Genomic DNA, 12,310 nt, shown 5'->3' with positions numbered 1-12,310 from the left:
TATATATAAAGGTGATATATCAGCAGGTATATACCAGCTCTGGAATACATATATTAATGTATTTCATCCTCTCTGAAGAAAAACTCAGTAAACTCTATACAAGCAGCTAAAATCTCACACCTGAGGCTTCAGTGTCTGCAGTCACACCAACTGTGAGCGGCAAGGCAGTTAGGATGAAGAGGTTAGTTTAGCACAAGAATAAGCTGCAAACCCACCACTGTGATGAAGCAACAGCCAGACAGCACCCCTTTACAAGGAGTTGTCCCCATTAAAGACACAACATTACTGACTTTGAGATTAAAGGCAAGGAGATTTAGATAGTTTTTATGCTCACAGTTAATACAAGACACAGACTGAGCTGGCCTAAGTTATGAACCCAGGGATATATCATCTGATAATATAGCACTGGCAGCTATTATGTGCAAGAAGTCTATTAAACTGATTATACTGTAGAACCAGGAGTCACACAGCAGCTTGATATGTTTTCCTAGAACATGATCTGTGCAGGGGATTGTGAGTATCAGCTGGGTGGAAATTAGCTATGAGAAAGCATCATGTATCTGAGGAATATGCGGTGGATGAGCTGGAGGCTCGCTCCTGAGAAACGCTCACAGTGCAGTCTCACACGACCATGCCACACAGAATTGGCATGCACACGTTCCCTTTGACATGTCTTTATGAGCACAAAGCTAAAAAACAAAATAGAGGTTATTATAAATTTCTCCTTTTGGGCATGTTGGAAATGTGCCCTTTTCCATCCATGGTATCAACTGAAGTTCTTTAAAAGGAGTCCTGAGTCCTCTCTGACAAAAATGGAGAATTCTTACAAAAAAACCAAACAAACAACAACAACAAAAAAACTCTAGTACAGTAGTAGTGGTAGTAATAATACTGGTAGTAGTAATTGTATTTTGGCACTGATGAGAAGCTGGAGTCTACACAGAATTTAGGAACCCAAATATTTTGTTAAATTTGGGCACCAGCAGAAAGGAGTTCACTAGGCCATTCAGTAGGGCACAGCCTTCTGCTCAACCAGAAATAATCTCTTTTTTGGCCTTTAGCATAGAAGGAAGCTCTGACAAATCCAACCCTATCATAAATGCCCACAGAGGCAGAAGGAATGCCCAGAGTGCTCTCTCCTTTCCTCTAAGCACAATAACAGTTTGGATATGAAGCTGTCAGTGCCCCTGTGACACTAAAATGAGGATAAATGTTTGGTACATACAGTCCTGAGACATGCATACACTGCACTGCCTTATCAAACAAGGCATGCTGAATACTTACTCAACTTCTCTAGGATCTCCTCATCTGTCATCTTGGATTTTTTTCGCTGTCGGTCTGTATTTCTGTATAACGTGTTTGTGTTTGAGTTTTCAGGTTGGGGAGTGGTGGCTTCTTTAGCTGGTGCTGGTGCAGCGACAGGTTCGATTACAGAGCGTGTGTAGATCTGAGACAAGAAATCATTTTGTGTCAGAAAGGCGGCCTGCGGAGATGCCCCTGAGATTGTATTTCAGGCACAAATCTTTAAGATGATGCTGTCTGCCTGAAAATCACACTGTAAAAAATGAAGTCCAAATCATGTTTCTTAGTCATACAGGGCTCTTAACATATTTGTTTTCACTGTTCACTGCTCAAACTGAATGAGCAGAAATGAAAGCCAGTTTTACACATGTTCATGGTTAGTTTATTTTCCATTTTCATTTTTGTTGATTTTCTGAAAGATGACTGAGACAATGAATTTACCGTGTTTCAGGGATTCAGGAGTAAATCTGTTCGGGGCCTGTCAGCCTCAACCCCAGGGCCCATGTGTCTTCACATGTAATAAAAGGAACTTTAGTTGGAACTTTGTTAAAAATTCTATGGATGGCACCAGTGGCAACTCATCCTCCAGAGGCTCTGAGACTTTGCAGAGCAAACAAAAATAATGCACAATAAAATTCATTTTTACTGTTTAAGATATATATCTGAATAGAGGCAGGGAGTATACCTCTTTTCTGATTATAACTGTTGAACTGACTTTTCACCAGTATTTCAGACTTTAGGGAGAGGCAATTAGGAACTTCATTCCAGTCTTTCAGATGCACACAGCTGCTTAGGAATCTTCTCATCAAACTAAGTCTCCTTCAATTTATAAAAGTTAGGAGCATAGTCTAAGCTGTATATTTAGCTCCTTCTATAGTGAGTGGAGAGAGATGGGTACCTCCAGGGGACAGTTTCTCCTGCATATGAAATGAACTGCCTCTGATGGTCTCTCTCCACTGACAACTGAGAGCCCCTACACAGATATTTCAGACAAAGTTACTCACCTTTACATCAGTAGTATTAGTATTAAGATAAAAAATGCTACCCTTATGTGATTACCAAACTAAAACTCACAGTTCCTATTAGCATCGTGGGAAACTCAGAATTAAATGCAAAAGTTCAAACCAAATTTTCCTGGTGTCAATGGCTAGGGTGAGGCAATAACCTATGGCACATTTCCATGAATTGCACATGTTGGCTGATCAGAAACATTCAGCTCTGAATTATACAACAAACAGCCTTAATCAAAGCTGGGACTCACAGATTTCGTATGCTCAGGCCGTGGTGCAATAACAGGTGGAGGTTCATTGTCATCTTCCTCTTCCTCATCCTCTTCATCCTCTTCTTCAGAAACAGGGGGAGCTAATGGGGGCTCTGATGCCGTCTTTGTGCTCTGTGGATAGACGGTAGCGTGAGTGACAGTTCCTGTGTTTGGCACCCAAGAGGTTTGATAATGACATGTAACTTCAGTCTGTTTGGACACGACAAACCAATTTATACTTCCCTACAGTCCTAGAGGCCACAGTTGTAGGTTACACAGGGCAAAACACAATTCTACAGTGACAAATTACCATCCTGTTTTGTTAATTCATCTCAGTGTTTTTCACTTTTCTTTTTTATTTATTTACAGTAAACTGCAGTTTAGTAAACTACAGCGGGCTATTGAACTCTGTCCTGTATACCCTACTGGAGCAATAAATGAAATACAAACAACTGCATCGTTTCTTTCCACGCGCAGTCAAAGACTAATTTCACAAAGAGTAATACTTGAACACATCTACTATCTGGTAAATCGCTTTGGCATTGTGTTTGCAGAAATGGTAACAGTTAATTACACTAACAGGTATCTACTGGCTAAGTTAATTAACACACTTCAAAGGACAAAGCCTCCTTCACTGTCTTACTGGGAATCTTGTTTTGGAGAGAAAGGCTATTTCTTCCTGTATTATTTTACCCCTGGGGTAATCCTATCGCATGCTTTCACAGTGCTGAATTTCCCCATTTAAGAGCTCCTTTTTCATCACCATCCTCATCTTTACTTAATCATAAGCTAACATCCGGATATTTTTGCATTTGTTTGCTTCTTATTGCAACGGTAACAGCAAGCGAATGCCGCTGACTCAGCAGGGAAGGTGTGCGTCCCAGCAGACTGAACGCGGCTGCAGGGTCGACCTCGCAGCTACTCATCCAGGCGCCTGTTATCGTCTGCCAGCAGAGGGAAAAAGCCACTGCCGCGGTGCAGCCGCCTTCAGGCGGACTGCAAATACAGGGCAGCTGAGGGGGGTCTGGCCATCACTTTAGACACACCTAGAGCAGGTGTGTACAGCTGGAGCCCACCGCCAGCCGCTGCCGCTGCCGGGGGGTGTCGCGCTGTCACGGACCTGCTGGTGAAACAGGAACCTACTCACTGCTCGCCCACTGCTCTGAAGGTGGCCCACACCAAGGCACGGGGGGAATTTAAGCAGACCAAAGGAGCTGCTCTACATATTTGCACCTCTTTAGGGTTATCTTTATAACGGCATCCCTCAGGCCAGTGTAAATACCAGTGAGGGAAGGCCCAGAGATGGGAGGAACTGGGCCTTACTGAACAGATCACTACATTCTGCTCTAATTCACCTGTAGTTCATCACACTGGCATATATATTCAGCTACACAATGCTTTCTAGGAGAATCATTTAATCATTTGCTATTTAATGCACTAACATTAACACTGATAAGTTTGATCAGTATTAATGCGGATGTCATGAGAACATCTTTGAGATTTCTATGACAATTCAGTATCAATTAGAGTTGATCATTAATTAAAACTTTCTTTCAGTGGTTCCAGTGAGTTACATATCAATTATAACCTTATTTAGATTCACCTACATATCCAGTTGTACTAACAAAAAAGCATAAAATTTAATAGAAATTGATTTTAATTTGTTAAAACTGTACCAAAATGCGCTAATTAGACACACTGCTTATTATTGAAAATCATATAAGACACCATGGCTAAGAACAGTGAGTTACCCTTTATCTGCAGAATCAGACTTTCATCTGCTTTAAAAAGTTCTTATAGAGAAAATTAGAAAACAGCCGGTGATTCCTTTCCTGCTGCCGTGAAGATGCTACAACGCACTTCCTTTCAGCTAAGAGGCTGGCATTCTTTCACAAAATTCAAAGCTGACACCTTACACCACGATTCCTAAACACTACAAAAGTAAAAGGTTGCTTTCACACTCACCGAAGGATGGGCTGCTATGTATCCATGGGCGCTCTTATCTGCAGCGGGCAAGGGAAAATGAACCAGACACTTGTTATAACAGTGCCTGTTGTGGGGAGTCCCACAGAACAAGCAAATCCAAATTGACATCTCTTCAGCAGAAACAGTTATTTTACATAGCAAGCAAGATGACAGGATGATATACTAGGTTATTCTTTTTCTATACTTTCTCGCATCAGTTGTTTGCCCAGTTTTGCCAGTAAATAAAATGCAAGGAAAAACGGTTAAGAAAATGCAAGTTGTTCTTCAACATCCAACACTTCTGTTCCGCCCAAGAGCTAAGGCAGCTTTTAATCTCTCCTCATAAATTGCCTGCACTGATCCTCCCTAGTTTGCTGAACTTTTCTCCATAAAAGCTTCCCCAGAACTCCCCTCAGCTGCAACAATTCTGCTCTGACACAGCACAGTAACAATGCCGTTTAAAACCATTTTAAAACCAACTCAGTTGTTATAGGTCATCAAAAGAACACATCAGTACAAAAAAATAGATAAGCTGCATCTAGTCAAAAACCTCTGCTTTCTTGCTAGATGTGAATTTATCACCAGCCAGCAGAGTTTGCTTAGCAAAAAAAGAAAATAGAGACTAAGACACAGAATGCAAACTACAATACAGACTTGTTTTCTCACTTCTACAGTGCTCCATTACAGTTTTGCAGACTGTTCACAATCAAGGATAAAAGGAGAGCAACATCACATTCCCAGGCTCTTGAATGGTAATTTCCAGATCATGAGGAACTTCATGGAATGAACGTGCTACGGAGACTGCTTTGGACATTGCACTGTCCTTACCATCCGTGGTTGCCAGGTCCCTTTTTAGGGCATCACAACAGCAGCTGTTTTGTATTTCTTTGTGCATTTATACATAGCAACCTAATCTTCACTACAGCTCATGTAAAAAATTCCTTGAAAATTCTTCTCAGTCAGAAAGTATCACGGAAATCCTCAGAGTCTGTAATCTATTGCTTTTAGCATCCAAGAATTACTCATAAAATGGACAAAATGGATACACCTTTTATCTCAATCTGAAGCAACAAGGATGCAAGGAAGAAGCAAAAGAAAGTAAACATTATTTTTGGCTACCAATATCTATAGCTTCTGAATAAAAACGGCAGTGATTGTTCCATTTGGTATCTTATCTAGCTCTGAAAACAACTGACAGAGTCACATTTTAAACTACATTTTCAGGGACAAAAGGGGAAATTTAACTCATTTCACAGTGTTCAATCCTCTCTGAGTGGAATTTTTCTGAAGTTGATTCTTGACAACTGAGCTTCGGTTTGACTCATTTTGGGCCTGACGTTCCCCTTTTTGCAGTGAAATGTTGACTTACCTCCTGAAGTAAAGCTCATGTATTTCTGGTTGTTAACTGTTTCTTTGGAATCGTAAAATTTGAGGACATCTAGAACTGCTTGTGGATTCTTCTTCTGCTCTAGTTTTGTTATGTTAGAGGTCTGTAGTAGCCTGGCCCACTGCTCTGGAATGCCCTGTAGATGTCAAGTGGAAAGAATACTAATTTAGATTATCCAGCAATCACATCAGTACAGTTCTTTACCAAGATCCCATGCTACCTGTAAGATTACTTTCCAAAATTTTGATTGACACTTTACACTTAAAATTAGAAGCTTATACAGTAGAGGCAATCATTCTCTTCTCTATCAAAATATAGAGCTAAAACCAGGATCCAACTTTAAAAAGAAAAGAAAGTTATGACTGTGACAGGAAAGAAAGTGCATGAAACTCATCTTTAAATCAACTCTGCTCTTCCATGGAATAATGACTTAAGGCTTAGCTTGTTTTCCTGGTGATTCGGTGCAGACATAACAAATAACAAGACTACTCTACATTTTTGGACAACACAGTGTATTTTAGGAGCTTTACACTGGATTTTTAATGCTTAATATCACAAATACACATGGCTGAAATGATCACCGCTGTCTGATTAAAAGGTAAACCCCATCCTGATACAATAATTTTCAGCATATCAGGAGAGCACTGAGGGGTTAAGAATCTGCATTTAAATTCTCAAAGCTGTAGCACTCAGCTGTAACACAGCTGCTGCTAAGGATGCCTCTTTTTAGAGCTCCTGCAGCTCTCTAGACTCTCTGCTGCAAATATATAGAAACCAAGGAGTCAGAAAACAGGCTGACAGTGCCAAAGCCTTGCATGAACTCTCAAACATTTTAAGAGAGTGGCATTTGAAAATCGATCCAATTACTGAAAATCACAATTCTACGTTGAAATTATATTGATGAGAAATTGCTTTAAATATCCAGTGTAATTTCCTAAATTTGAGAGCCTGTAATTTTCCCCATTTACTGCACAGCCAACATCTACCAGTGAATCACTGGACTTAAGGAATAAAAACAAACTACACCTGAAGTGCATTTATGCTTACCCTTGGTTCCACCCCAATCTAGATAAACATTTTAATATGGCTTCTTCCTAAGAAGTTCTCTGCAAAACAATGTGTGACATGGGCCTCCAGAGTTTCAGATTAATGAAAAAAAAGTGGGATAAGCCAAGCAACAAATCTACTGCACACACATCAACCTGCTGCTGCAGTGCTATGACATCTCAAAGAAGCACTTTGATGCAAGCTTCTTTTGGGCCTGTGACGCACCTCTGGGAGCTTCCCTGTGCACATCTGTGAGCCATAGAGATCTGGCTGTAATGGACGTAAATAAAGAAAGAAAAGAAAGTTAAAACAGAATGTGGGACAACTTAGAAGGTGGTAGGAGGTGAAACCAGTGGGCCAAAATGGGGAAAATCCCATCTAAAATGGGAGTTATGAGGTAGGTACACCAAACAGATTAGGTGGTGGACAAGCTACAGGGAGGCAGGTTTAGGAAAACAGAAAAATCACAACTGTTCCAAAGTTTGGAAGCATCATTCCCCCTTCTTTCTTTTTAAACCAGTTTTTCCTCTCCCTCATAAAAATACATTACTGAGGATTAATGGCAAGTGACTGGAAAAACTAGTGATTCCTCTTTTTAATTAAAAAAATAATAATAAAAGGAAAAATCTGGGCTTCAGCTATTTGTTTGCCTAGTTTTTAAAGCCAGGTTAGCAGTTTTGAATGGCCCTACACATTTTTTCAGTGGTTCTCCAGCCCCAAGATCACAACTGGCCAGTGCATGAGTCAACACAGTGCAATGGAGAAAGTAGCTGTCAAGCTCAGATTTCACACCAGGAGGTTGTGCATTGTTACAATCCAAATAACCTGTATGTGCCAGAGTGAAAACCAAGACAACTCTAAAGAGATGCTTGTTTAGATCAATAATGTGCAACTTCTCTGGATCTATACTCACAACTTTCACCCACTTGCTAATATCAGAATATGTAAACTTTAGAAGTTTGGTGGGTAACCAGCTTTTACTCTAGATTGGCGATCAGGGAACTGTTTCAGAAAGGCATGCGTTACAAAATCCACTCCAACATCCTGCAAACCACACTTCTTTCTTCATTCAGAAAATGCAACTGTTTCTTCAAAATAAATCAATATAGATCTCTAGAAGCATGCTCCCATCTAACAGTTTCCAACCAATTTTATTTTGCACTTTAAGCCCTCCTTCTTAGCAAGTGTGGTTGCTCCAAGCACAGAGAAATGGAGATATAACATACGTTCATGGGTAACAACACAATTTGGTGCTCAAGCATGAAAGCCAAATATCAGAAGCCCATGCAGGTATTCCCAACTTTGATTTGAGATGCAACTAATAGCAATCAGGTAATACAGCCAAGTGGATGATTGTTAGGTGTTAGAAAACTGTTCAATGCATTGCACATAATCAGTAAAGCAGACACTACTGGCATGACAACTGTAATTATTTGAAATTAAAAATAAATATTTGCACATTTATTGCACATTCCCAAGGCACTTCCAAACTTCTGAAGGAGACAGACAGTGTGATCACTAGACAGTGGGAATATTTTTAAGTGATATGGCTAGCGGCAGTCCCTTCAGCAAAAGGTACTTACCACACAACTACTTGGCTGACACATGAATTGTATCCAGGTTGGGACAAATCAGACATGCCAAATATAATGCAGTGCTTGTGTCTGGGGATTATTTGGGGGCTGATGGCTACTCCTTAGTAGCACTCCTACAGTGCAAAAATTCCCTTGATCTGCTCCACTAAGGCCTGCAAGCCAAGCCCTGTCCTACCAACCTGCACGAGGAGACCACCTGTCTCTGTGGTTGTTTTAAATTAGTTGGATCCTTCTCATTCTTCAGCACTGCACTTTCACACTTTAGGAACAAGAACTACTGAGGCAATGATTACCCAACACAGTGTACCTGTACAACAGCAGCCAGCTAATGTCCACTGTTTTGAAAGGGAAAAATGTATTAAAAAGAAATTGCTGCTACAGGAGTAAAGCTATATACATTCAGCCAAGAACAAGCCTTCCGTTCTGCAAAGGCTGGGCCCTGTGCATATGGCATCTGACACAAAATCAAAAGAGTCTGACGCTGCAAACTGTTTTGCCACAGTGGATGATAACAGTAATATTAAAACTGAATCAAATAGCAATCCTGAAGAACTCGTAGAAAGTACTTAGAACTGAAATGCATTAACCTCTGCTTCCCTCCTTTCTGTTCCAGCCAGCAGGGACACAAAATTAACTGGGACCATCACCACCAACCCATGCGCTAAAGAGCCTAATTGTGACCCATCTCATTTGAGCAGAGCTGGAAGAAAAGGATCTGAAGCAAAGGGCAGCGATTAAGGCAGAAGGTTGAAAGGCAGAATGAAAAGAAAATGAATGAATAGTGAACGAACACGCACTGGGGAGAACGGTGAATCAAGGAAGGATGGAAAGAGGTACGGGATACAAATACAAAAGGGAAATAAACAGAAATACCCAGAAAGTAACAGAAAATAATGTGATAGCAAGATAAAGAGAACAACACTGAAGGTTAAATTAGACAATGAAGGCTACATGGGAGAGACTGAGAGGAAAAAGGAGAAAAACTGTGATAGTACAGAAAAAAACAATTTAAAAAGCCCTGAAATAGCAGATTTATGGTAACTATCTGAACAAAGATGAATATATCTGGACATTTCAAATGACCATTTAAGCAAGCCTTGGGCTTTGGCATTGAATAATTTTTAAAAGTAGATTTTGTAAGTATCAAAAAGCTAATAAACTTATCTACATATTCTATGTGTAATTCTACTTCCTAATTACTAAGAATGTTTCAATTTCAGTTCTCCTTTGAAGACATGCTACCATCAAACAAGTGTCTTTCTGCTTTTATTATTATAACTACTACTGCTACTCCTACGCTAGTTTTTACAGCTTTCTGAAAGTTTTGAGAAGAAAAGTAGTAATCAAAGTAAAAATGAAGAATAAAGCACACTCAGGGCTCAAATTCTGGAAACTACCAATCCTCTATCCAGGCAGATGATTTGTCCCATCCTGGCTGTTTGGTTTATGCAGCCAGTCAACACTAACACACTCTACAGTTTGACGTACGATGGTAACAAAGTCTCACAACTTAGCTCACAGGGTACTGATGGTTCAGAGAATTACTCAGGTTCCCTCTCACTTCCACAGTTCAACCAAACTCAAGCTGCCTGTTACCTGAGCTTTACTGATTAATGGTTTCAACCTCAAACTAGCAGCCTGATAGAAAATGCTTTGAAGTCCCCTGCAGACTTCAAGGAGCTTCTATCAGACTCATTTTCCCCAACACTTCATACACTTTGCTATTGCATAGGGGCTAGAAATGCATCAGATCACGCAGTCTGTGGAAATATTTTGAAAATTATTGAACTAAAATGAATGGGCTTTCCCATTGCTGCAGCTTTCTGAGCATCTCCAAAAGCTGTCTGCAGAGCAGCTGGACTTTGCACTTTGGGGCTGATTGTCTAGAATAAAACACACACTGTGCACATATGTGAGGGTTTTTATGCTTTTCCAAAGACTATAGGACTGATAAAAGCATATGCCTATGTTTCTCCTAGTTTTCATTTTCCACTGACACTCTGCTGATAATCCTTGGAGGGGAAAAAAGGAAAAAAAAAAAAAGCAAAAGAAAAGTAGCCTGAATCAGAAGTAAACCACTCCAAATTCTAAGCCCAACAAATAAAAGTCTCTTTCTTCACAGCCTGGCTGCTGTCATCTGAAGTTTCTGGCAACAGAAGGCTTTCTTACCATCATGAAATAGAAGTTTTAGTAAGCGTGTAATACAGAGGTTACTTACTGTGAATTCTCCGGTGACGGCATCAAATCCCACATGAATCGTATGTTCAAAGTCTGAAGGAAGAGAGATCTCAGGGCGTTCTTTCTCTTTCTTCTTATTGGCTAGAGGCAAAATGTTAACATGCACTTATTTTCTGCACAGCTTTTCAGTCAAAAGTTTTCATAGTCACATGTGGTCAAAACAGTACTTTAAAACTAGAAAGTAAATCAAAGTGAATCTTACTTCACAAACAGACTCAAGTTACTACAAGATGAGCCTATTATCCATGTTTTCATCTGGAAGGTGACATTCAATTTTGATTTTCTTCCAATTTTTTTTTCTTCCAATGTCACAGCTGTCAAAAATAGGGATCCACGTTCATGAAGTGGCATTCTTAGGCCATCCCTAATCAGTATTATTTCTACTATTCCTTTTTCACATCCAGCTACTGATTCCTGTTTGACTTTGCATCCAGCACATGCAAATATGTGCATACTCAGATACACCTCTTTTCTCCAGATACGTTTTGAACCTCTTGTCAAACTCAGCCACATCAGATGGATGCGAGTGGTTTTACAGATAACCAGGTTCCTACAAGCCCTATGAAAAGAGGCAGCTGGGGAGAAGACAAAAATCCTATTCCTGTCTCCTTGCTGGGCAAGAGGCTGAAACCAGCAGCTCTGTCTTTACTAGGAACCAGAGAATCTGCACAGCAACGAAATGCCATAAATGCCATTGGAAAAGCTTCATTTGAGCCCACAATTAACTAAGAGAGATATCAATCCATAAAAATAGGCTTTATTAGTCTCAAGGAATTCCTTGTTTTTAAATCACTCTGTATTGGTCTGTATTGACTGAGTTTGGAATATCTTATCGAAGAAGAAAGACTTGAAAGCCAGTCAAGCTGCATAGTTTCTCCTGTAACAGCTTTTGAAACATCTCTTGTGGTCACCCATCTCTCAGGCTTTTCACCATTGACAAATCTCACTGCAGTCCAGTATTACTGACTTGACCAAGAATGAATGGAAGCAAGGCTGATAGCTGCTGCCTTCACCCTGATGCACCAAGAATCCACATTTAGTGAGATTTTTCTGAAACACAGTGATAAGAATGTCAGCTCTGGACTACTCCCAAATACACATATAAATGTAGCAAACAACAACACACACATACATATATGCCACGTTTAAATATCTAACCCATCAGCAGGTATCTCAAGTATTCAGCTTCCCTAGAGAACCAGTTTGGTGCAGGAACAACCATCACGTGGTTGAAAAATACTGTGCAGAGCTAATTGTAGGATCTTCTTTTATGCAAGTGGCATATCTGTAACTGCTGAGAGGGGGAACTGCAATCCTACCAAATACATTTGTCATTTCAGTGGAAAAAATACATGTTAATGAAAGGAACAGAACAAATATTTAAATGCCCATTTGCAGTATATGAAAGCTGTTACTACAAATTCAGGAAATAAGGCACACATAAAATGCTCATGTTGAATGCAAACAAAATTATATCACTGCCACTCTTTGAACTGCACACTCTGCACCTCAGGA

At 40.0% G+C, this 12,310-nt stretch overlaps 1 protein-coding gene across 2 annotated transcripts in view; it reads right to left on the bottom strand.

The window, feature by feature from the left end:
- PAK3 (p21 (RAC1) activated kinase 3) overlaps nt 1–12,310 on the bottom strand; it is a 71,631-nt gene that overhangs the window by 17,845 nt on the left and 41,476 nt on the right. For both annotated transcript variants that reach the window (XM_062584436.1, XM_062584437.1), the window contains exons 3-7: nt 10,776–10,876; nt 5,898–6,051; nt 4,529–4,566; nt 2,564–2,695; nt 1,285–1,447 (exon numbers count right to left, since the gene is read on the bottom strand). In XM_062584436.1, coding sequence (XP_062440420.1) covers nt 1,285–1,447; nt 2,564–2,695; nt 4,529–4,566; nt 5,898–6,051; nt 10,776–10,876 — 588 coding nt within the window. The remainder of the gene's footprint in view (nt 1–1,284; nt 1,448–2,563; nt 2,696–4,528; nt 4,567–5,897; nt 6,052–10,775; nt 10,877–12,310) is intronic.

The sequence above is a fragment of the Rhea pennata genome, chromosome 11 (genome assembly GCF_028389875.1).
Source record: "Rhea pennata isolate bPtePen1 chromosome 11, bPtePen1.pri, whole genome shotgun sequence".
In the NCBI taxonomy this organism is placed as follows: Eukaryota; Metazoa; Chordata; class Aves; order Rheiformes; family Rheidae; genus Rhea; species Rhea pennata.
This window is presented reverse-complemented; position numbering and strand designations above follow the sequence as displayed.